Below are 27,146 nucleotides of genomic sequence, written 5' to 3' on the forward strand. Positions count from 1 at the left end.
TTTTTTGCGCTGATATAAATTGTTGCAATGCTAAATTTATTTTCTTTGAGCAAATTAACCAACAAAATCGAATAAGGAGGAGACAGACTGTAATGCACATACTCACAGACACTCGAAGGCGAAGGACGCATTTTCCTGGATCGAATCAACTGAATAAACTAACTGCTGAATTACGAATTAATCTACTGGATCTAATCAACATAACGAGCACATTGCCACGATCGACAAAGGACTATTGGGAAAATGAACAATCAGAGGGGATGGTTACTATAAAAAAAAATAAATAAAAAAATGAATTAATTAAAAAAAATAAATAAATAAAAACTTGTAATCATTACGAAATCTGGATGTCAGAAATTGATATACAATATTTTCTGCGTCCTATATGGTATACTGGGACGGGTTTCAATAAGCTTCGGCTTCTTCCGTCAGCCCTTTTCTTTTCGGGTTAAATTAATTGTAAACACATATAAATGCTGTAAGTTTGTTTGGATTTGTCATGCCTGAAGGGAAAATAAAATAAAATGTATCAGTTTTCTTTATCAAACAGTTGTTCATAAATACAATCCAAATCCAATTTCGAAGCACACTCTCTTGTATGACAATTTACAGTTTGTGTTAAAAGGAGGCTAAGCTGTTTTATGAATGGGTTTATGTGTGTGGTTTCTTTATAAAAAGTAATGAGACAACTTTACTATCTACCAATAACTCAAGTACTGATATGCTTCTCCAAAACACAATACAAACGGACACTTAAGACACTAATTAGCATAATCGATAACTAGTTCCTAACTGTAATAACAAAGATTTGACAAAGATTTAACAATCCCTCTAAATAAAGGGTTTCCTTACCACTGTACACACGATTGTAATCACTGTTTATGTTGTGAGACTGATGGCTCAGTGGTCATGCTTTCTTTTCCAAAAATTCATTGAAAAAATATTTAGTCCATAGTGCACCTCATTATTCATGACAAAAGCTATTGTGTTGGGTTTGATCCTCTAATGAGTCAACAGTGAGACATTCTACTTTTCTTTCATATTTTGCGACAGAGTATCTTCCTGATTTCTATGTCACGAGAGAGAGCCAATCAAGCCCTAATCACTCAACACTGGCATACAAGAATATGGTCCGAATGATTATCTTCATTCATTGAAGGATACTTTTCTTGATGGAAGAGCTATTCTGCAGAATGAAAATTGTAGATAATAACAAACCAGAGAACAAGACAATCATGTTAACATGCAGGGCTCGACACATCTAGCCCAATGGGGACACGTGTCAGATGTGGTGTAAAACAGTACCACTCCCACCAGTCAAATTGGCTGGGATCACTTTTGACCCAGTATGAGTTGTAACATGTAGCACACACAGAACATGTAGGAGGTCCATGAATATGTTGTTCAAATAAAAACAAGTTGTTATGGAAGGGGGGTTTAGCGGTTGAACCATCAATACTACACACCTATGTGTTAATCGCAATCAACTGTAATGGTGAAGATTTAAAATAATAATTTTTTTTCTCTCTTTAAATTGATTCATTTTCCTCCTGTTTACTCTTGTCTGTGCTTATAATTGGTGGCAACTACAACACAACACTCACACGCTTTGTGTGAACAAAAAACGAAAAGTGTCTCCTAACCCTTTAAAAGGCACTCATTGAACTCATTGGGTGACACTGATGGCGCGAGACATTCATTCTATTTTGACTAGTAGAGGCTGGCAGCGAATGATTGATGAGGTCTTAGGAGGTTTTTTTTTTTAAGTGACCAAAAATACTCATTTGCCCATAAAGAGTTAATCAACAGATGGCTAATGTCATTCGCTTTAAAGAACCTGCCCTGAGATACTGACACATCACCATAAACTGAACGGAAGGCTGAGAAAGGTTTTGGGGAGGCTACCCCTTCCCATAAAAGGGTCTGGCCTCACCTATGAAACTGTATCATGTATTATTCTAGCTATCTTGTCAAGCCTGAATTCAACAGCCTTGCCCTGACTTTCATACTAAGAGCATCTCCATCCCGCTGTCATCTCTGTCTGCTCCAAACGACTCAGTATGACATCAAACGCCAGTCTCCTTCCACTGAGCATATGCTCCTCACGGCGGCCAAGTGCTTCTCATTACCCAGACACCATTTGTGTGGTGCGCCAGACGAGTAGCGTGACTAAGAACACCAGGTGTGTCTAGGCAGATATTGTATTTGCATGGCCTCATTGGCGCATCATTACTGACATCCTCAGCTGCTAAACAAGTCGCACAGCAGATTACTGGCACAGAAAAGGCACTCAAAAGGCACTTCAACCTACTTTAAAGAGCACACTGGAGCTCAGGTTCAGATCTTTAATATTCTACTGCTGCATGATCAATATTTATGCAAGTGAACATCTCTCTCGGCAACTGTAATGTTAGCCAAGTGTGCAAATCAAAGTAAAGCTGACTATATGCGTGGTTGGTAGGTAGTTCAGGAGTTGGGACATTTTTGATATAATTTAAAAATATATATATTTGAAATATTTTCAAGTTATCCCATGTAAATGATGTAATGTAATAAAGCATGTTTAAAACGTACATCAAGTTAATCATTTTTCATTTACAATAAATCAAATTGCCAATTATTATACGAGGAAATTTAACCAACCACCCCAACTCTAGTGCATTTTTTGGAAGATTCAGAGCATGTACTGCAGTGCATACAGTCAAAAAAAAAAAAACATTCCTAAATATTGGGGTGAAATTTTACTTGTGTGCCTCTTATCACAACAACAGAAAAGCTAAACAAGGTATTCAAAATATTATTAAAAAAGACAGGTTAAGTCTTTCCTTGTAACTTGAGGTGCGGGTGAGTAGAAGCCTATCTAATATGACTTTGTATGAGAGGGTAGGCACACTCCGGCTGGTCTCCAGCTAATCACAGGGCACATATAGACAAATGAAGACAAACATTCACGCTCATATTCACACTGGCCAATTCAGATATGATGGGCTCCGCCACATCTGTTACGCTAATGAGAATAAGAAAATGGATGAAAGAGACATTACTCTTAAAATTAATGACTTGTACAACCCCAATTCCAATGAAGTTGGGACAGGCATTGAAAATAAAAGCTATAAAATTCTAAGTTAATGCTTATTTGCTAAAAACAATCAAGTTTATCAGTTTGAACACTAAATACCATATCTTTGTAGTATCTTCAACTAAATTTCGGTTTCAAAGCGGTCTGTGCTTTTAGGTAGCATGTTGGATGAGTGGTTAGCACGTCAGTCTCACAGTTCTGATATCAAGGGTTCAATCCAGGGTTCCGGCCTTTCTGTGTGGAGTTGGCACGTTCTTCCCCGGTTACTCCCACTTCCTTAAAACAGGCTTAGTAAGCTGATTAAACACTCTAAATTGTCCTTAGGTGGTATTGTGTATGTGAATTGTTGTTTGTCTGCTTTTGCCCCGTGATTGGCAGGCAACCCAATTCAAGCTGTACTCATCTATTGCCCATAGTTAGTTAGGATAGGATCTAGCACCCCTGGGACCTCCGTAAGCATACGCATCACGGAAGATGAATGAATGACTTAATCTATTCTGTTTTAATTTGTTTTACACAATGTCCCAACTTTATTGGAATTATGGTTGTACATTATCTTACGATTTAGTTGACAAGGATGTGCTCATCTGAGTTATACAACGTTTACGATGCAAACATTGCTGTTATGCCATTAAGAAGCACAGTACTATCCCTCAATGCAGCAGCACTACCGTCATGTCAAACAACTTGCTGTATGAAATTTGCAAAATGCCAAAGCAAAAAGCCTCAATGCGATAATCAAAGAGTACACTTGGAGACCTCCTTGCTACTCTAGAATTAGTGCAAAGATGCAATAAAAGACACCAAATTACCATACAATATGGCATGATTTTGTTATGCACCTATTACTGCCCTCTCACACCATATACCATTAGCATTAGGTAGAACATAAAAATAGGAAATTACAAAAAAAAGAACATACAATAACTCATCATCCGCACCAGCCAGCCTGTGATTGAGCCATTTCAGGCAAAGCACTTTCAGGCTAGAATATTACAATGCAAAGATTCATTGAGCAATGCATTACACTCATCCACTTGGGAGGTCAACACCAAAAGCTAGAGAGAATTCATATTCAGAAGGGCTGTGAAATATGAGCTTTGTGGGCTGCCAAATTGATTTAGCTGTAAAAATTCTTTTCATTTTGTTTCATAAAGATGCTCATCGTTTTATAGCTCCTCAGACGGTAGCAGCGGGCCTCGGTGATTTGCTTGAAATTTACAGCCGAGGTCATAATCAAAGCAGCGCTCACATTGCATATGGAATGCCACGTTCAAAGTGAATGCTAGTAAAATTACCCATTTCCCTCGGAAAAGTCAGCGATTCCATGCTATCATGCATACTTTATTGCTCTGAGGGAAACATCCTGCTTCTTCAGTCCCTGAGTTAAAAAGTTTAAAGTTATTCAATACAAGGGCTTAAAGAATATGAAATACAGTGGTATGAAAAAGTTTGGGAACCCCTGACGATTTTCCTTGAAAAATTATTGATTGTATAGATTGGCAATTTCGGTGAAATATATAGCATATAACCGAATAACGGTAGTAGTATTGGAGAACTGAAAAAGGTTTATGAGTTTTGGAAAGTGTGCAAAACTTATTCAATTAAAAGAAGCCAAGTGAAATGAATTGGGCAACATTTTTCTTGATTTGAATACTTTTAAGCACTAGTTATTGGAACAGTCATTTTGTCTGGTAAGCTCGTTGACCCTTGACCTACATGCAGGTGAAGCCAATCATGAGATAAGAGTATCTAAGGTTGCCATTTGAAAGTGTTTCTCCTCTTTGCATCTACTCTGAAATTGGCATCATAGAAGCCTCAAAACAGCTCTCAAATAACCCGACAACAGATTGTTTAATATCATGACTTATGGGAAGGACACAAATAGCTAGCTCAGATATGTCAGCTGTCAGTTTTCACTGTGAGGAATATAGTGAGGAAATGGAAGAACATTAGCACAGTTCTAGTTAAGGACCTGAGTGGCAGGCCCAGAAAAATCTCAGATAAGCAGATGGTGAGAACAATCGAATTCAACCCACAGACCTAAAAGACCTAAAACATGATGTTGCTGCAGATGGTGTTTTTGTGAATAGTTCAGCTATTCAGCGCATTTTGCACATGGTGATGCTGTATAATAATACTAAAATACATTTCATTTTGAAGCGCCTTTCATTATTGTCCAAGTCACCATACAGAGGTCAATAAAACAATCAGTAACAACAGTTAAAAGCATAAATGCCGTATAAAACAAAGAAAATGTTATGGTGAAATTTAGTCCTAGAATAAGTCAGTCCATGGATATATTTGTCTGACGAGGTGAGTTTTAAGGCGTATGGAAGAGTATTACGGAAGAAGCCTTTTATCTGTGCACATGCCACATTAAAAGTCACCTGAGGTATGTTAAAGCATAATTGGACAACCAGCTTCATTTTGGAAGAAGATACAATGGACTGATTAAACTAAAATTGAGTTATTTGGACAATTGTTGGACAGTTATTTGGATGTCTGGTGACAATGCATCTTTAATCCAGATCGGCCAACAACACCAGCAACAGCAACAACAACTGGCTCAGGTGATTCAGGCTCTCACCAACCTGCCAAACCCGTCATCACCACTCCCTCCTAAACCCAATGCTTCGGTCCCAGAAGCCCGGTTCCTATGCCTTGGCAATTGATGACCCAGAGCCCAAGATTGGAAACTCCCAATGCTTTAATGGAGACCCAACCCAGGTGCGAGGCTTTTTGACAAGTTGACAAGTTCAATTTTCCCTGCAACCCCAGACCTTTGCAACCGAGGGAGCCAAAGTTGCGTATGTCATCACCCACCTGACTGGTCGAACTCGGCTTCAGGGAACGGCTGAATTTGAGAGGCAAACACCAGCCTGTACCAACTTCAATGCCTTTGCCGACGAAATGATCAAAGTGTTCACCCTGGACTTTTCTGACTCCGAGACACCCCGTCCACTCATGACCATCCGTCAAGGCAATTGGACAATGTCGGACTATTCGATTGACTTCCAAACTCTGGTGAGGCGCAGCTACTGGAACACGGAAGCCGTGATCGACGCATTTTTATCACAGCTTGGCAGACTACATCAAAGATGAGCTGGTCTCATATGATCTACCCAGCACCCATACCGAAGCCATTGCCCTTGCAACCTGCATTGACCGTCAGATTCAGACCCGGCCGCGAGAGAGGGGATGTCGAAGCACACCTTCTGCCTCTCAGCCTTTTCCAATTGTTGCCCCCATCCAGTTAAACCAGCCTGAGCCCATGGAGACTGGCAGTGCTGCTCTCACTCCTGAAGAGCGCAAGCGGCATTTCACTTCTAACCTGTACTTGTACTGCGGGGATGAAGGTCATCGAATTGCTACCTGCCCAGCAAACCCAGCAAAAGTCAGAGCTCACCAGACGTCGGGGAGACTCGGGTGAGCTCAACGTGTCTTCAGCCTCCCCCCATTCATAAACCCTTGTTCCACATTCACTTTGTTCTTACCGACGCCATCATACCCTGGCTGCTCTCATCGACTCTGGAGCGGAGGCCAACATCATGGATGTGGATCTTCCCTAGCAGCTCGGCATACGGCGTCACCAACTTTCCCACGCTGTTCCTGCACAAGCTCTGGATGGACATCCACTCGGCACAGTTACCCACAAATCAGTCCCGGTAACCATGCTTCTGTCCGGAAACCAATATTAAGCAACTCTAGTGCACTGCCTGACGAAGAAAAGCAGCAGGAGGGAGAGTGAGACTACGTGATTGAGTCGGGAAAGCTCATCTGTATGTATTTATTTATTATTTTTTTTAAATTGAAAAATAATCCGCAGTGGACTGAGGGCGCGAAGTTTGAAGCGTAAAGTAGCAAGGGATCCCTGTAGTTTGTTGTTGTGAAGTACAGTTCCACACAAACTTAATCGAGATCTCATTTAGCTTAGCAATTAGAGGCGTGAGAGCCATTTTTCCAGTGTCCCAAACTTCCAAGAAAGCCCATTAATCAAGGTTTCATCGGCCGTGACGTGTATTGCTATGACAAAGCTAGCACCATTCAGAGTTCGCCACAAAATGCTTACTGCCACCGGGAACGCACCCTCCCATGAGGTTTCAGAATCAGCACCTTTCAAACTTAATGTTTGGAGCCTCTGGAGTTGTAGAACCAATGCCAAGGCAAAGGGCATTAAATAGAAAAAATTGAAATAAAACAAAATTGATATAAAAAAAATAAATAAATAAAAAATATATACACATATATATACATATGTGTATTATTCTGCCTTTCGGTTTTTCGGCCTAGTGTCTCCAATATTCGGTTTCGGCCAAGAATTTTGCTTCTGGTACATCCCTAATCATTATCCATCCATCAATTATCAACAACGCTTATCGTTGTCAGAGCCGCATTTCCTATTAGAATTACTCTAAGATGTACTCGGTACCATCAACCACAAGTATTAAATCTGTCCAGCATTTACAATCAAAAATCACTATATTATTGCCGGCTTAGCCATGAATGCGTACGCGAGGTGAAACATAACACACAGTAGGTTAATTTGCAAGGATGATATCAGTCTAGTCTTAATAGTATTTAGTGAGGAGAACAGAGAGACACAGCAGATTCCATAAAGTAGAGTGGAGCATGTTAGATTTTCATCAATTTAGCAGCTCACAAAAAAATAAATAAATCAAAATACAGCGGCTCAATACTGATTGTTGAAGGCCCAGTGAGTCACTTGAGAATTTAGTGAGACAGTCTGCAGTCATATCTCATAAAATTTGTTTTGTCACCTCCATCGACAGGCCTGTACACCCAAGCAAGGTAAAGCCATGGATTCTTGTCTCGGTGTGTGTCAGTGTTTTGCTCTAAGAAGCCTTACATTGGAGTGTACAATCATTCAGTGAGTTATGTGTTATGACACGTGTGACCAAAGGAGCAAAATTACAGCACTAGTTCAACAAAATTCACTACTATGCTACTATAGCTACAGTGAGTGCAGGGACGTACGGTCAATGGAGGCAAGGGAAGTGAGGCATCAGCTGGATCAAATAGTAAAATAAAGAAATCCGTTTCGCCACTCTTGTTTTATGTATACAGTAATTTTCATAATTGCTGAACTTTTGTATTTTCATTTCATATACGAACATGTCTGTCTGTCAGGGGTGTCAGTCTGAATCGATATACCCATCAAAATGTGAAACCCCGATCATTATCGTCACCTTTTGAATATGCAGTTTTCTTAATTTAATTTTTTAAAATTAATTATTATTGTTTATTGTCATCATCATTTACATCATTTACATCAACAGTTACAAGATAGCATTGTGATAAAACCCGAAGAAACCAGGAGAAAAGCTTATTAAATCCCGTCGTTATTAAACCAAAGGACGCAAATCTTCGCATGATAGAGTAGGCATTTCAAATTGTGATACAAGTACAGTATTTTTTTTTTTTTTTTAAAGAATGGTTGATAATGAAATGTCTGAAATGTGTCAACAAAATTGTCAAAACATCAAATTTACTTTTTAATTTTTTTTTTTTTTTACATTTTTTTCTTTAACTGATTGTGTTACAATTTCTAATATTGTATTTCAAAGGCCCTTGAATCTAATCAAATTATGGCAGGCTTTGAAATATCGGTAAATATTGTGTTGTTTCGTCATGAAATTGGTGATTTACATGTACTGTATGCACTGGAAGTATGTAGTATGTACTGTATGTATGTATGTCTTTCTAGCCATCTATCATTTTTAAAGGAGTACTGCTCAACTGGCCAACTGCAGCAGAGGCCAACTGTTTGTCCACCTTCTAATTGATGTGGTTAAAAATGTCTAAAGCGCACAACAAATCACCCATCCAACCTCAAAGCTGTGACGCGTTGCTACAGCTCAGACTGCACCCATCGCATTGAGAGACTGGTGAGGGAATCCAGACATTTCCAAATTTATCGTTGAATAAATTGGCAGCGTAGAGAGCAGCTGACAGGCCATTCATCGTGGTGGGCGCTGGCTTGATGCCGTGCACAGACAGGGCCGCTGCGCTTTGATTTCCTGTCCTGGCTGGCCTGACAGATGAACTACAGAGTGGATGGAGGCAAAACAGCCTCTCGCTGCCACACGGCCTCACCTCCCTGCTCAAAGCTGGTCTCCCACCTCTCGCTGAATGGAGATGGACATGTTAATAGCCAGTTATGGACAGTGATTACATTCTAACAGTCAGACAAACTACTGCTGGGCGATATGGACCAAAATTCACATTAGTGTATAAATTGAATCCCTTCGCTGTAACGGTATGAATGCCGATTTAAACATAAGTGCAAAAATGAAGCTGGAAGTGATTATTGAACAAGGTTCATAGATTTTTTTAACAATGCTATATTGCTGCAATGGAGGTGAAGATTAACGACGTTGCAAGATTGAAGTACCAATTTCCCTGCATTACACCCCCCCCCTTCAATCATCAGTCTCCCCAAGACAGTCACACAATAACGGCTGAGAACAGTGCATTTATGATGAGGTGACCACATGAGCGCCAGATTAAAAACTATTTTTTAAAATTTCTTCTTTTACATTCAAAAACACATCAAGCATTTTAAAAAATCCATCCTATTCACTGTACTAATCATATGCCCATCATTCGGGTCACAGAAAGGATGGATCTTATCCAAGCTGAATTTGAGTAAGAGGAGGGGCACAACCTTGCCTTGCCATAGCCCCTTTCGCATATACATACACATGAACACCGCTTAAATTCCGGGGTTTAGGCGGGCAGCCCTTGTATGTGAAAGAAATTCCCCAGGTCGACTGACTCTGAGATGACGCGGACATTTACCGAGTCGAGTAAAAAAACCGCCATTATTAACATAATGTTGCAAGCTGGAAATAGGTAAATTAAACTGAAAACACAACAAAATTAAATTGCTACTGGATCGTAGAGACGAGAAAGAGAGTCCAGCGTCCATCTTTGGAAGTGTGTGGTTTATTTTGTTGCCGATGTTAGGGTACAAACAAAAATACTAGTGATGCACGATAATACATTTTTCAACCGATAACCGATAATTTCCTCCTCATTCCAAACGATAACCGATAATGTCAAGCCGATAATTCTAAAAGATTTATGTAAAATTTGAAAGTATACACAAAAGAAAATATTACTGTGCAAAAATATAATTTATTGCTCTTTTTTTCAACATAAAATATGAACAAGTAATCAATTCCAACATCTAAATAATTACAGATTGTCTGACATTGTGTAATGGTAAACTTTTGGCAACTATTACTTACAGAGTAAATACCTACGTTGCACAAAAATGCCTTTAAAAGTAAGCCATTCCTAACATATATAACATTACTACACTGCAAAACACACCTCCTTAAAATTAGTCAGTTTTAAGTGTAAATCTATTGAAAATAACTGAAATTATCTGCCAGCGCTTCAAGTGAATTTCTCTCAGATTTCTTGGAAGAAAAATAGCTATCTGAAAATAATCTTAACGGCTTTATTTTAAGCAATAAATTATTATCCTTAATCCTAAAAAAAAAAAAAAAAAAAAAAAAACTTGGAAGAAGGAAAGATTTTGAATAATATTTGTGGCTACAGAATATTATTGTTATTTCATTACAACAGGAATGTGCATATTTAAATTGATAAGTGTTAATAAGTGCCAATAAGTTTTGATTATCTACTGTGATTGTAATTGAGCAGACAAATAAGTCATGTATGAGATGTCATGTACCCATTCTGCAATGCTTTGTTTACATTTGCGGCACTCATGACATTTGCTTTACAGCAGCTAAACTGATACACGGCAGTACTATTTGGACGGAGTTGGAGCTCGCATCCCCGTGCGTGTTGTTTTGTGCCCGAGTTTTGTTAAGCCGAAAATAAAGGCTCATCATTTTACATACCGAATGCATTATTGACTGGCTGACTTCGTTTTCTGCATGTTTAAATTATCATCTAACCACTGTGCCGTCATGATAAGCTTGCTTACTGGACGTCACTTGTCCAAATGTTCATGGTAAAAATGATGTGATTGGCATGTTTTTCATGAAGAATGGTGGTCGTATAAACTGCATTATTTTTTTTTATCCAGGGCTTTGGCTCTAGGGTCATTTCGGTAAAAAAATTGTGTATTGACTCGGCGGCGGCAGCTACGTTCGTACCGGATAATCCGCCCGCCCCGGCTGGTTCGCCGCGTTGTATTCGGGGCCTGGCTCTGCTCCGGACGGAGGCGCACGACTGGAGGCCGATAGTCGGCAAGCCCTGCCTTGGGCTGCATTTCCAAACAACCCGACTCTGTATCGTCACAAGCCCCGTAGTTTAACTTAGTTTGTTTACAATAGCTTTAGCATTCTCGCTAGCAGCAGCTTTGTATTCGTTCCAAAAATCTTTGTGATGCAGTTTTAAATGGCTGCTGGGTTAGTGGTGTTGAATGAGGACGCTTTCTTTCCGCCTCGTGGAACTTCTGCGGTGCATGTTTCGCAGATGGCGAGAGCGTCGTTTTTTTAGTAACAGCCGCCATAATATCCAACTGCTTCTTGTCGTGTAACTCCGCCTCCTCAACCCCTCCTCCCTCAGGGGCTTCAGAAAGGTGAGGGGTTGAGGAGGTGGCGTGCTGAATTCTTCGGTTGCGCACATTTTGAGGCTAAATGAAGTATATAATTACCGGATTGTATTATCGGTTGAATTTTTTATTATCTGGATTATCTGTGTGACGTCATAATTGCCATTATCGGCCAATAATTATCGGTGACCGATTTTATCGTGCATCTTTAAAAAATACATGCGATCGCGGAAAAGGAGGAATAAACACAATGGGTCCATGACAGTAGGTCGACGCGGATTAATATCATTAAGCGAAGTGGTAGGCAGAGAGCCGATACAACAATACAAATACACTCAAATACCAGCACAACGTAAGGGATTTCAAAACAAGGGCGGCAGACGAACAAGCTAGCAAATGCACGAAATTCGAGAGTACAAGGTGTCGAATGGTGCCCTGCAAGTTAATATCTCAGCATCCTTCTCTTGGATCACCTGGGCTTAAATACACTCTTGATGATCTTGAATTGGCTGCAGTTATGGCTTCGGGAACACTCCCACAACCGGCTCCGTAAAAAAAAAAAACACGATCTGACCAACAGAATGTAACAGCCGGTGCCAACCAAAAATAACGTAATGTCCGGTTTATAAAATTGGGCCAGCACCCCTCCCTGCACAGAGGGTGCCAGTGTGCAACACGGGACACGTCTGTGAAAGTGTCCATCCACGTCATTCCTGGGATATCTCTCCATGCGTGAAAGCAATGATGCGAGAAAAATCCCGCGTCACCTTACACGGGAATTTGTGAGTGAAAGGGGCTAACGTGACTGATTGATCAGTCACATGGCGATTTCAAAGAAAAATATTTTACTTGCACTGTGAGTTCTTTTAGTTTATTTATTTATTTATCTATTTTTATAAGCTTTTTTACATTATTCCAATTCAGTACTTCTCAAATAATAGGGCAGGCCTCGCGGAACATACTTTCTTGCTGTACTAAATAACTTGTAATTGCACATGCACTCGGTGGGTGGCAGTGGCGCTCTCATTTTCAGAGTTTGCTCAATATTTTTGCATTAAACAGGAGCACACAGCAAAAATTGGATACATGAAGTCTCCAGAAAGCTAAGATGAAGAAATATGACAAAGTGTACGTTGCGTTTGGCTTCACTTTTAATACAATGGGAGACGAGGAAAGACCGGTATGTTGACTTTGTCCAAAAATGTTGGCAGCGGACAGCATGAAGCGAAATCAATGAAGACGTCACTTCAAGACATTAGGCCCCTTTCACATTCAAAAACTGCATACATTTTTTTCAGCAAAAATGTGCCAAATATTGCCAACCATAGTCTCGCTTTGTGAGAGCTACTTTAGTAAACTAGCGAGCACTGTTAGCATCATACAAGGTGGCATACCAAGTTGATCAGTGCACAAAATAAACATGGCAGAGGAGCTGATACTGCCTGCGGCATTAGACATGGTCTCGGTCATGCTGGACGATACAAGTGCTGCAAAAATTATAATTGCCCAATGACACCCGTTTTATTTTTATTGAATTTTGTTTGGCATATTGTGCCCTGAGTTAATGTTGCTCATCAATTTGAATTATGATTTATTGATTTGATTAAATGTTATTTTTCAGTATCAAATAGTCAAAAAATGTACTTTGAGTGTATGTTCCTTTATTTAATTCAGCCAATTTGATGCTCTTTAGGTCTTTTCTGTCACAAACAAAAACTATGTTAATAAAGTAATACTTTATTGTAAGTCGATCAATATTTTTTCTTTAATGTTAACAGGATGGATGTTATGCAGAGGGGGCATAGCAGAAAATAATTGAGAAACACTGTTCTAATTTTAATATAATTTTAAAAAGAAAAGTGTAAATGTGCTTAAAATACTTCAACAACAAATGTATTTTATCGATTAAGTGTGATTTGAAACCACTGTCACAAGAGAGTGTCACTACTTGAGAGTTAACATATAAAAGCATATTTTAAAATTTGCAAATGTGACGCACTTTAGGTTTATGACTCAGTTGGAATGAGAAGTGGGCGATATGCAGAGGTAGTCAAAGCTCAAATCATGCTCTATTTACTCTAGCATATGAGGGTGAGTAAAGTTCAGAGATTGATTAAACAATTTTGCACCATAAGACACTAATGAGATGACTGTGCAATGAAAAGTAGTGTAGTATAAATAGCTGAGGGGAACACAAGCTTCTTACTATGTGTTTGAGAGGTTGGTGATGGCAGCATATTAATACAAACGTGTAAATTACAGGCAAAGGGAGCACATTTTAAAGCTCATCTGCTTCATTTTACACATAACTGTCTATGTTTGCTGTTAGCACTGCGCCAGATACATTGGCATAGGCGCTTTTCTTCCTCCCAGGCGGTAATTATGCTGCTGGCCAAATCATGATTAAAAGATCCAATCTCCAAAGTTAGTGTTCAACATCTCTAAACAAGATCCTTTCTTTCCCCCCCAAGCCTGGAAGTGAAGTCTGAGTGGTTTTGTCATTGACAGTAACCAATAAAGTGCAGAGCAAACATCATTTAGCTTTCTTCTCTGTGTCAGGGCGATAGTGTAATTGCACCAGAGAATGTTTTATTCAAGAAGTAAAGCACGACGGAATTATAGATTCATACAGTCTGAAATTATAATGCTCCCGAGGCACTGACGAGGTTTTTCCTGCACCCGGAATTGAAAAAAAAGCTACATCGCTCCCTTTCACCTGAAGCCTTGTCAAGTCATTACTCTAGACAATAACAACAGTGTGCTGTGTGTGTGTATCAAAGACCAACAATAACAATAAAAATGAGGTCGAAGTAAAAATGTCAAGTCATGTCACACAAATTATGGAAACCTTTAGTCTTGTTACCACTGGGCTGATCACTATCTTTGACACCATTTTGCATATTTTTGGGTCAGAATGAGGTTCCAGTCCTGCCAGTGTTGTTTTTGGCAGCCCTTTTAATTTTCCTCTTAGTCATATGGACGAAAACACTTATTAGTCTAAGTCATATTCTAGGTATTTTAAATGTGTTCGTCTTAGTCTAGTTTTAGTCAAGGAAAACAAATTTTGTCTAGTTTTAGTTAACCCCTCGTATTGTGTCTGGGTCAGGATCGACCCGTTTGAAATTTTCGTATGCAAAAATCAATACTACTTTTTACATACCCAAACTTGAAAACGGGTTAATCTTGACCCAAAAATAGTATACTGCAAAGGTTTAGTCTTTTCAGGCCAGGTTAATTTACAGATCAAATTTAATTCACTAGCAAAAATATGGGCTGATTTCTAACACAAAACATGGGTTAACAATTCTCAAATTTGTTTTCGTCTATGAACTTCAAAAGCTTTAGTCAATGAATAAATATATAAATAAAAGGTTTCCAACAATTTCGAATGAACATTGACAGGCAAGCACATAATTGTTGACTCTACAAGGACATCAACATTTTCATGATGATAATACAGACTCAGGAGGAAAGGGTTCATTATTATAATTATTACATTATTTGCAATTAATTAAACTCACCTGGACGCTGCAAAAAAAAGTTTTCCAAGAGTTTAGACACTCACTGAGTCACCGCGCGAAATGCTAATGCTAACGCTATGCTAACGTGAACGCTATGCTAATGCTACAAGTTAGTTTAATGTGTGATGATCATTCAGCACAGACATTTAAAAGCTAAAGCTACATGGCATAGCCAAGATAAAACAAAACTTACCAAGCAGCACCTGACATGTGTTTCACAGAATGAGCGTGGAATGGGCATATGTGTGGGGTGGGGGGTGGTGCAGCACGTCACACGAGTGACAATTGGATAAGAAAATATCACACATTGTGAGCTTATGGCGAATTTTCATCTCGTTCTCCTCTCGTCAGACGACAAATGGCAACCACCTCATTATGTTTTAGTCTCCCAAGACACGATTGTAGCTCATCATCGTGACGTCATTGTCCTGAAAAAAATTGTTCGTTGACGAAATATTTTCGTTATCGTCATTGTTGACAAAAACAACACTGGTCCTATGGTGGCAAAATACGCAGAACTTGTTCACAAGTCGAAGCATGCATTCTATACAAGGCTGGCCCAGCCTATACACAGACTATGCAGCTGCTTAGGGCCCCTGACAACTAGGGGGCCCCCAATCTGGCAACCTCATTTTATATGTTGTTAATAGAGCATCGCGAATAATGTGGCGCATATTGCCGTTTATCCATGCAAACATCAATTTTCTTGTCATTACATGTCATTTGGGGTGAGAAGTTTGAAGTATGCAGTGCAACAAAATATGATTAATAAACAAAATATGGACGTATGGGTTGGATTGCATGTATGGGTTTCACAGTACACTGTGACGAAATGGTTGGCCAAAAATATGGGCCCCATGGCATTATTTTGCTTAGGGCCCCCAAATGGCCTGGGCTGGCCCTGGTTGTCTATCATAAATATACGCTAACTCTAACTCATTAGTTAAGTCATAGCAGCTGTAAATATTTGAATGGATAACACATCCTCGTATGAAACACTAAAATGAAAAACAGGAAGTAGGATTGCGATAATTAAGTATGCCTTCTTGCCTTCTGCTCAGCAAACACGGTTTAGTTTAGTTTATTATAGTGTTCACCAATCTTCATTCTGGGTTGTTGTTTATGAATAAACAAAACCATACAATTTACAATTAGGTAATATGACGTGAGAGAGTGTTGTTGCATTGAACAACATTTTTAAAACTCAGCAGTCCTTCTCAAGTACTGATTCTTAAGTTAAAAGTTATAAGTTTATAAGTTATAAGAAGTTATGCATCCAACTCTGTATGTCTGTCTGATTGTCTGTGTACAGTATTTGGGTACAGGATAACTCAAGAGCTAATAAAGAGATTGCCTCTCACGGCTCTAACATCTACAAAATTACCCTTCAGTTGGACTCCTGTCGGAGGATCCGAACCTCATGTCTCGGTTGTTTTCTGCTCCTACAGGTACCTGATCCTGACCGTCAATTTGTCCTAGAGGTGGATGCTTCTAAAGCTGGGAGTCAGGCTGTTCTTTCACAACTGTCAACCACCAATTTGAAACTCCACCCTTAAAATGACGATCATCAGACATGTACGAGGACAGCAGAATGCGAGGTGTGCTGCAGGTGTGGCCAAGAAGTTCAAGGTAGAGGTGCAACTGCATCAGGGATCAGCTCTGAGTCCCTTCCTGTTTGCAATGACGCTGGATAGGTTGACAGGCTGGAATGTTCATGGACCATGATGCTTGCATATAACATTGTGTGTGTGGCATGCACTGGAGAGGAATGAGCATTAGCTGAAGTAAGACGGAATATTAATGCATAAAGGTATGAAGAAGGAAGAATAAGGCTACACGGATAAGAAATAGCAAAGCTGGAGGATATTAAAACCATTGGGGTCAACAGTTCAGAGTAGAGTTGATAAGAGTAGATAATATCAGCCGATACAAGCATTTTAAAATGATATCACATAATATCAACAACAATTTTTTTATTATTAGTTTTGGGCTAATATGCATGTCGACTTGAAGTGAATGTAGAAGCCTTCTGCTTTTGTACAAAGTCTGGTCACAGCTTAGCACACAGTTCTGCTTATTGACCACTAGATGACTAAGTTGCTTGGGATTTGTTATGTGAGCAGACCGTTTGCATTCATGGTGCAAAAGTTAGATGAACGATCAAGCGGTAGATGAAGGATGGATGGATGGATGATTGGAAAAAAACTTTTCCCATAACTTCAGTTGAAGTTATCTTATTTTTCACAGAATGTTTATTCGAAAAACCTTGAAGTTGTTACATTTACCATAATTATAGCATCCAGTGGGGTACCACACTACAATTAGCCATGATATGTTAAGTCCACGACCACATCTGTCAGTGTCGATTGATATGGTATCTGATTTTTGGACTCGGACAATATTGGAATATCGGTTTAAAAGTCATTATCGGACAACTCTAGCTAAGAGCAATGGTGAGGGTTGTAAGGTGAAGCAAGAGAAGGAGTTGAGAGAAAATGATTCAAGCTGGCTGGAAGAGAGGGTGCCAGTTGTTTTATGTGATGGAAGAGTCCTTGCTAGAATGAAGGGAAAAGTTTATAAGGCAGTGGCGAGGCCAGCCTTGATGTACGGATTACACATAGTGTTGATGTTGAGGTTCTTTCCAGAAGTGGATGAAGTCCTTACTTTTTTTTTTTTTTTTTTTTTACATAAGTAAAAGTAAAGATACACGAGCAAAAAATATACATGGGTAAAAGTACAAGCATCCAAGAAAAAACACCCAAGTACAAAAGTACTTGCTTTAAAGTTTACTTTACAAGAAAAAATATACCGTATTGCCCCAAATATAAGACGGCCCTGATTATAAGACGACCCCCTCTTTTTCAAGACTCAAGTTTGAAAAAAGACTTTTTGAAAACCAAATTAATTTTTATACAGAAAATAATTACAGTACATCTGAAACAAATGATTATAACAATATATTTAAGAGAAAAAGCATGTTATTTTGCCTCATTCAAATCTTAATATCTGAACATTTAAATATGTAAACTAAAGTGCAATCACATCCGTAAATGAATGGCTTCTGGTTTTTGAAATGTAAATAAACCAATCTATTGTGATAAAACAACAAAATTGCAATAACTGCATTAACCATCAAAGGGAAGTCTAACTCCAACTGTAGTCTTGAAACAAATCCGAATAAGAAAAACATTGCAATAAAATAATGCAAACTGGTTAAACTTGAGATTAGCTGAGATCTGTCATGACAGAACATCGCTTCAATGATATCTGGCGCCATCTAGCGTCCTGAATGGGTATAACATCTAGACCGCAAATATAAGATGACCCCCACGTTTTCAGTCTTATTTCAATGCAAAAAACACCGTCTTATATTCGGGCCAATACGGTATATACAAATATATAATAATATATAATGTATAATTTTAAATTATACATAAAGAGCTAAGTCAATATTCAACGAAAGAACCAGAAAATTCATTGACTGCTCAGTTTTATTTAAAACAAGCAACACAGTTGACTGCACAGTAAGCAGAAGCTTAATAAGTTCCAAAATTTAGCTTCATGGCAGATCGCAAGCAACTATCAGGTGCATACTGCATACCTACTGTAGAAGAGTGTGCAGCACCCATCTGAAGGCGCGCTTCTCTCACTGTTGTTTTTTATCGGTCAATATCTCGTTCACCTGCCTAATCTTGCTTGCACATGTGTTTCTCCCTTTAATTTTCAATTATGGTATAGTTGCACTTGGCTTATGGATTGCGCCAGAGGCATGAAAACAAAACCATTCACTTTGAAAAAATTCACAATGAGAAAAAAAAGAAAAACAAAAATAACTTCTAACGCAGGCAACAATTTGAAAAGTAGTGCAGTAAAAAGTTTACATATATGCTGTAAAATGTAGTGAAGTAAAAGTAAAAAATACCACTTCATATTTTTATTCAAGTAAAGTACAGATACACAAAAATGTACTGTACTTAAATACAGTAAAGAAGTACTTTTACTTTACATTCTACCACTGGTTATTTCATCAGAGGAACAGCCAAGCTGAGATCTTTTAGAATCAAAGTTAGAAGGAGCAGACTTTTATGGTTTGGACACTTGCAGAGGAGAGTTTGTTACAATATTGGTTAAACAGTGTTAAGGATTGAGCTGCCAAGCATGAGCAAAGAGAAGGTGGATGGATGTGGTGTTGGAAGACACGAGGACAGTTGGAGTTAGGGGGATGCAAAGGTTAGACTGACATGGAAGAGGATGACACACTGCACTGTGGCTGAAAAGAAAAGATTGAATCTACCGGTATGTGAATGAACTTGAGAATTCAGTTTCTCACATCATCAGAGTACAAATTTGATATGAATACAATGTAAATATCCTTTTAATTTTAAACGGACCGGCTTGATACTCAAAACAAATGCAGTATACTGCAACAGATAATGTGTCTGAAGCCTTTTTATCAGAACACCTGTTGTTTTAGTTAGCTTTTTAGTTGACTCAAGAGGAATCATAATAATTAATAAGCAATTAATCTCTGATTGTGTTGTGATGTCAAGCCTTCGTGGAACAAATTCAACCAAATCTAGCCACGGTAATTTAAACATTTCAGGCAGGGGCCAGAAAGAAATGAATTTATGACAGCCACCTCATATATTTTTCATTGGTACAAGGTTTTATTGCTTTTTGCTTGACAACTGAAGTACTAGTAGAACTGCGACAGCATTTAATAATTAAAAGTGGCTTAAAATTTTATTTTATTTTTTTACTTACAACTTACTATCAAAGTCACATTTTAGATTACTATTTTAACATAAAACCCACCAAATGCCACAAATTCATTCAGGTTAACAATAAACCTGCATCTTTTTAGTTGGTTTGCATATACCAGCCTGTAACATATCATGTTTTCAGGGTCATTTAAGTATTTTGAAGCTTCTTCAGATGCTAAAGATACATATACCTCAGCAGACAATAATAGTAGTCCAAAACTTCAGTCATCTACGCCTTCTTGGAACACACCTCACAAATTTAACAAGGCACCATTTGCTTCCCATGATTCTATCAGCAAAGGTTTTTACTGAAACACAATTACCTTCTAAATGCTGTCCCGACATTTCATCTGTCAATTTGCAACGAAGAACAACCGAAAACACATTTGCTGATAATTTGGCATGCGCCTGTTTGTTTATATGTTCAAGTACACCTTTTACATTTAGTTATAAGCATTGTGCTTGGAGGAAATGGGTGAGTTGTTATTGGATGAATCACTGGATTAAAAAATGAATGTATGTCACAATTATTCTTTGGGTAAATGATAAAAATAAGAATACTAATGGCTGCACGCATGACAACCATCTACCTCAACAAGGTGACAACATTCAGTACGTGCAAGAGCTCATTAAATTATATGTGACATTAGAAGGCTTCATTTTTAAAGGATTGCAGGTATGCTTGTATACTGACCATAGTATGTGCAGCCAATAAAATAAATAAATCTATAATTTCTCCGAAAAGCCCCCAGGAGGTTAAATACGAGTGCAGACTTACCCTCTCGGAGCAGGTGGGAGTAAATGAGCCAGAGGAGCAGCAGACAGCAAAGGGACGCACCTCCACCTGCGGAGAGTGTCTTCACTCCGGACTGCATTTTGCACATTCTCTGCCGTGCCTGGATTATCCAAAACTTTCTTCCCACCTCAATAGTCACTCACATCAGCGGCTAATCCAGGGGCACTTCCACATCCTGTCGACAGCATCCATTTTGGGCTGGGAGGGGACTGATTAGGGTAAAATCAACATAAAAAATAAAATCCCTTCCCCTTGCAACCCCTAAAAATCCTTCAGTAAAATGCAGATTCCAACCAGCCTTGCAAACACACACACAGGCCCACGTACACTAAGTCGGGGGATGTGTCCAAGTTCACGCAGCTGTGGGTCCGGTTTGGTGGAATCGAGTGGCTCCGATGAAAGCTGGGCTCTGTATGAGAGGAGAGAATGTGCACTTCTGATCCAAGCGTGGGGATGATGATGATGATGAAGAGCTAGAGGAGGAGGAGAGGGAGGAGTATGGCGGTAAATAAAGACGACCTCCTCCCTCCCTTCCCTCACTCAGGCGCAACTTCCACACGTGTTTCAATACAAAAAAGCATAAGCAACTGGTGCGCAAACTTCTGCGCGAACAAGCTGTGAAGGCGTTCAAGGCACACAAGTGTGTCAGAGATGCGCACACATACTCACAGACATGCACACAACGTGGCAGAGGAATGTGCTTGTCCTGCTGTGGCATAGCAAAAAGGGGGGCATCAGAAGATTCTGTTGGAACCAATTTCATGAGGCAAAATGAGATTTTAAAACAAGGGCCTTATTACTGCTCAGGTGTTCTAAGGTATTTTGGGTGATTTTCATCAATGCACAGCAGCAGTGGATAGCTCTGGGTACTTCACGATATGGTTTTTGCGATACAAGGCTCTTGGTAATAATGATCTCATCATATGTCAATACAATATTGAAACATGGGTAAAGAACCCTAACCCAATCTATGATGTTCCACATACTATATGTCAACTCCATAATACTTACTGATGATTTGTCCTAAGACAGGCTACCTTCACATTCGTAGCTGACCTATCTTCCCTTTTTCTATCCTTGAGTTACTAGGTACTCCACCCCACACACACATACATTGTGTTCGCTCATTAAAATTACTCGAGCGAGACAACACGGTTACTTACATTGGGTCACATATATATTGAATGAGGCCCTCTAAACCCTTTTCTGTCTAGGTCAGGGCTGGGAAAACCGTTCCTCAAGGGCCGCAGTGGATCCTGGTCTTTGTTTCAACTGATCCAGCAGAGGCAATTTAACCAATGATTGGCCCGGGGAAACAAGAAGCACCTGAATTCAATCAACTGATCGCACTTGTAAGACACCAGATAGCTGAAAAAGTGTTGTCTTGATGCAAAGAAAACCCGCACCCACTGCGGCCCTTTTTTGAATAGTGTGCCCACCCCTGGTCTAGGTGCATTCTCTGAATGAACAACCCAATATTAACAACCACAATGGGAGTACATCAAACTCCCATGTGGCACATTAACCCTTTAATTATGTTAAAATCTGCCCACGTTTGCTAGTGAATTCAGTTTCATCTGTGATTTAACTCAAACAACTAAATATGAACTAAAACATGAAACCTTTGAAGTACTGTATATTGTTTTCGGGTCAAGATTGACCTGTTTTCAAGTTTGGATATCAAAAAAGTATAGCAAAACTTGAAAGCCGGTCAATTCTGACCAAATTGAATATAAGGGTTAAAACTTTCAGATTTTAAAGAGACTGAGTATCACCATTCTCCGTGTCTAAGCAGCTGAACAGCAAAAAGATATTCTACCACACAACTACAAGACAAAATGAAAATATTATTAAATGGAAAAATACATTTTTTTGCACTTTAATTGATACAAATCTGTCAAAAATGCGATTTCAGTGCAGTTATCTGTAAACAAATAGTGTGTTCTTAACGCACTAGTATTACTATAGTTATTATTACACTAAAACACCTGGCTGAAAAACCGAAAGCGCGAAAAATGCACATTAATTTTTAAAAATTATTATTATTTTCCGATTACTAATAAAATGGGAACCGGGGCACGTCAAGGGCCATTCAAATTAGAGAGGGGGCCAGTGCCTAGGCATTGGTTCTACAACCCCAGAGGTTCGAGAAATTTAGTTTGAAAGGTGCCGATTCTGAAACCTCATGGGCAGGGGTGAATCCACAAGGGGTGGAACAATTAGTTGATGTGGAGAAGTTATCAATTAGTTAAAGTGTGTACGACAGGAGAAAAAAAGTCTTAAATAGCATTATTATGTGAATTAGAATCATATTTTGAGATGATTTGACAATATACAACAATTTGGCAAAGCACAGATGATGAGAAATTAGTCTTTTAATCTGCCGGTTAGCCACGCCTACCTTCATAGGGCTCTAGCGTCCCCAACAGGAGGATGACGTTGGCAGGAGAACGGTTTCATCTGTTTTGCTTTTCAGCCCATTGGGGGGGAATGATTCAGAACAAGGAAAATGTGACGAAGAGAGCCGCAAAATGTCATTGTTTCAGTCTCTCTACTCCAATATTTTTACAGCATATTCTTTGTATCCAACTATTCTAACCCAAACTGAGTGATGTTTCAAAGTCTTTGAAGCGAAAAATCACACATAACTAGCCCAGATCATTTCACACGCCGGCAGAGTTGTAGATTGTCTTCACTGAGCGGCAACTCCCCCAGCGGCGAGTGACTTAAGTTGAAGTTGTCGTGCAACTGACATGGCAGAATGTGTCTGAGGAGAGCTTTTCTACATGCCCATCCATGATCAAACGTCAGTAAATATTCCTTTATTTAAAGTTTGTAGTGTTTACTTTGTAATCGCTGTATTTGCGGCCATTTATAACACAAAACACAAAGTTGCAATTTCTGATCGGGTGGAAAATTTGACAGAACACCGGGCACAGGGAGAGGTCAATAAACCAAGTGTAGTGCTCTCCCGGCGGGGGGATGTGCGACAAGCCGCCGGTCGTCGGCCGAGTGGACAAGGAGCATAACAGCCACAAATGCAAAACACCTCCGTATTAAAATGATAGTATTTGACATCATAAAAAACACGATGTTTTCTCACTTCCTCATAAGTCCAATGGTCCCAGAATAGTAGGGCTTGTTTTGGCCAATATCCGACGGTGAATGGGAACCTTTTGAAACTTCAAAAAGGCACACACGCCTCTCCCTGATGCAGCAAGATTTTTCTGCAGACGTTTGGCTGCCGTGATGCGAAAAATAAACGAATTAATCTGCAAAATCAGCTGAATCCGCAATCCATCTGCATGCTATAGAGCAATGCTGTATTGTGAGATGCTGACCCAGGTGACGTCACATTCGCATTCGTCCTTAACCCGAAAGTCACTCGTTTTTCATGGTGCGGGATTTAAAAATTCAGTATATAAAAAGATCGCTTCCACACACATCCGAGCGGTGTATTTCATTCAGGAGCATAAAACACTGCGTGAAATATGAAATAAACATGCTTTTTGGTGTCATACGCACTTTAAGCTCAATTGAATATAGTTCGATCAAAATGCACAATGATTGTAATTTCAACATCCTGTTTTGCTAAAAAAGTATTTCTCATTAAAAAAAAAAAAAAATTGATGTTTTGTCAACAAAATGTTCAGACACATAAAAACTCTTTTTAAAAAAATTAGTAATTTTTTTTTCTTTAGGTACCGTATTTTCCGCACTACAAGGTGCTTCGGAATATAAGTCGCACCTTCAATGAATGGCCTATTTTAAAATGGTTTTCGTAAATACGGTGCACTGAATTAAATGGCACAGTAATAGTAGTTGTTGGAGTTGCATTATGCATCCACTTCATGACGCTGCGTTAAACAGAATCGGAGGGGGAATTCCTGGCGACAGTGAGCGCTGGTATCGTCATAGCATTCTGTTCGGTGGACGTAGTAAAACGTCACGGCCTAAGAAACCTATATAAATCCACGTTCTTGGAAGTTTGGGACACTCGAATAATGCCTCCAATAGCTATGTTAAATGAGATCTTGATATACATTTTTGTGGAACTGTAGTTCACAACAACAACAACACAACTATTTCATTCTCTTATATTACAATCTCTCCTGCTCCTTAAAATAACATTGTTTTCTTTTGCAACAATTCGAATTGAGTGAGTGGGCTGAATTCAAGTGGCGACGAAGCAGAGCGAAGTTGCTCCCAGCCGGATTAAACGGCGACTAGCAGAGGTTGTGTGGAAGTCGCGAGAAAAAATGTTTCAAAAAGAGGAAGTGGTCGTGCCACGTACAAGTACGTATTCTGTTCGTTTGATTTAACTCCAAACTACTTACACACAGACTCAAATGCACTCGATGTGAAGCAGGACATCAATGGAAAGCAAATTCAGAACACGCGTATAGCAGTGATGAAACAAATTTTGTTTTATTTCATTTAATCATTTCTATATTTCTTTGAAACCTCAAAATACTTCCAAACCGCGGACATGTTGGTGGTAAGCCAGTAGTGTTGCTTCTCGCCGTGTTGTGATTACGTCATCACAAGAGGACTACGGTACATCACACTTTTTGGTGGTAAACTTTTGGCTTTTCAACCGAAAACTGAAAATGCAATTTTAGCTATTGTGGGCCAAAAGTTTTCGGTGAAAAACCTATTGGCATCCGCTTTGTCTCTTGCCTTGTTGTTGCAAACTATAGTGTGAATGGTTTTCTGTCCTGTGATTGACTGGCGACCAGTCCAGGGTGTATTCATTGCAACTACAGTGGGCCCGAGGCAACATAGGTGAATTCCAGTGTGAAACGTGGCTTAAGTGTATTTTCATGGTGGTGTCAATTCGGTGGAAGATTGACATACTTTTACTACTTTGCCATTCAGATGGTCTAAATTCCAGTGGTCTAAGGCGATTTTAATAGGCTGATGATCAAGACACAAGCAGACAAATACACTCTGCAGACGTGAGGTGGATGCCATGTGTATGCATAAAACAATAAATTATGTCAAGGGGGGTCTAGGGGGAGTGATCAGAGATCCAATGAAAAGAATAGTCCTTGGCAACACATTATTAAAATGTGTTCAAGTAAAAAATGTTAAACTATTTGGAATCATGACAATTTACCACATTTTGACCATGTGAAACCAATGTTCATAGAGATTTAGTTTTTTACAAATGCTCAGTTCACGGCATAGATGTTCTAGATTAGAGGGTGGAGATGACAGGCTGTGAGAGGAGATCAAAGTGGCTCCATACCTGTTGCCCGCTGTTTTGTGAGCAGCATACAAAGTTTTCGTTTTATAACACCCACATTAGGTGGAGATTCAGTGTACTGTCAGAATACTTATTCACAATATCCATTTATTTTCATTCACAGTATTCGTGATTTCCTGCCAAGCCAATTTAGCACGATCGATGCCCATGGAGGTCTGCTTGCAACTCTGTATAAATGACTTTATGTGCTTCAACATCCAGGATGATCACATCAGTTTATTCTCTTCTAAAATTTGCTTGACTTGCCTCATATTGAGACTGTCGGTGTGCTGCAACTGCTCAAACTTTATGGCTGATGAGGAAAAAACATTTAAGAGGAACTGGTTTACTTGGTGAGGGCACCATGGCCACTGAGATTATTTTAGGAATCTAAATAAGAAAGACGATAACAATATACATTTAACTAATAGATTTCTACAATGTTTCAGAGGGTTCAGTGCATGCTGTTTATGTATTTATCAATTACGGTAAATACTTGTATGTATGACATCTGCCTCACATGTTCACAAAGATTCATATCTGTCTGCCTCTGCCTAGATTTCATGCTCACCATAAATTGCATGAGATTAGTGGTCTAGCCTGTGGCTGTGTAATAAAACTCCGCCTTTCGTCCATGAAATTTTCCCTTGTCCGGGTCATGTCCTGTACAGCCATCTTAGCTCAGAGTGGTCTGCTTAATTCCAAAACACATGTCGCATGCTCAGTTCTGACACAAAAATCCATTTGCATCGCATTTTACTTACCATCCTGCCATACAAAAATGGGGCCCATGGTCTAAGACACCGCTTCACTGAGCGCAGGTGTGCATCGATCTGAATCTGTGCCTGTCACAAAAGTAAGGCCTAATCTCTATTTCTCTCCACCTGTCTCTCCTTCTCTCTCTTGCCCCCTCTATCCTCCAGCCCCCCATCTCTTGCGCTCTCTCTCTTTCGCTCTCAAACACACATACACGCGCACACATACAACGTCCTAATTTCTTCCTTAAAGTGAGAGAATTTTCTCTCACAGGCTATAAATCCCAAACTGTAGATACTGCTGATTTATGCACACTAAAATGTCCTGCCTCAGCTAACGAACAATAACAACGACCTCTCACTGACAATAATGACAAATATTTCTACGGTTGCAACCAGGGACGCGACTACCCCTTCTTTTAGGGTA

At 39.3% G+C, this 27,146-nt stretch overlaps 1 protein-coding gene across 6 annotated transcripts in view; it reads right to left on the minus strand.

The window, feature by feature from the left end:
- Window positions 1-27,146, minus strand: part of tafa5l (TAFA chemokine like family member 5, like) — a 165,794-nt gene that overhangs the window by 74,650 nt on the left and 63,998 nt on the right. The window contains exons 1-4 of one of the 6 annotated variants that reach the window (XM_057818940.1): window positions 21,880-22,007; window positions 21,386-21,460; window positions 21,044-21,125; window positions 20,699-20,925 (exon numbers count right to left, since the gene is read on the minus strand). In XM_057818940.1, the coding sequence (XP_057674923.1) occupies window positions 20,699-20,804 (106 nt within the window). In that variant the 5' untranslated portion in view covers window positions 20,805-20,925; window positions 21,044-21,125; window positions 21,386-21,460; window positions 21,880-22,007. Of the gene's footprint in view, window positions 1-20,698; window positions 21,190-21,385; window positions 21,461-21,879; window positions 22,008-27,146 lie in introns of those variants that run through there. The other 5 variants (XM_057818957.1, XM_057818947.1, XM_057818931.1 and 2 more) reach the window with 5 other exon arrangements.

Source organism: Corythoichthys intestinalis, chromosome 2 (assembly GCF_030265065.1).
Source record: "Corythoichthys intestinalis isolate RoL2023-P3 chromosome 2, ASM3026506v1, whole genome shotgun sequence".
In the NCBI taxonomy this organism is placed as follows: Eukaryota; Metazoa; Chordata; class Actinopteri; order Syngnathiformes; family Syngnathidae; genus Corythoichthys; species Corythoichthys intestinalis.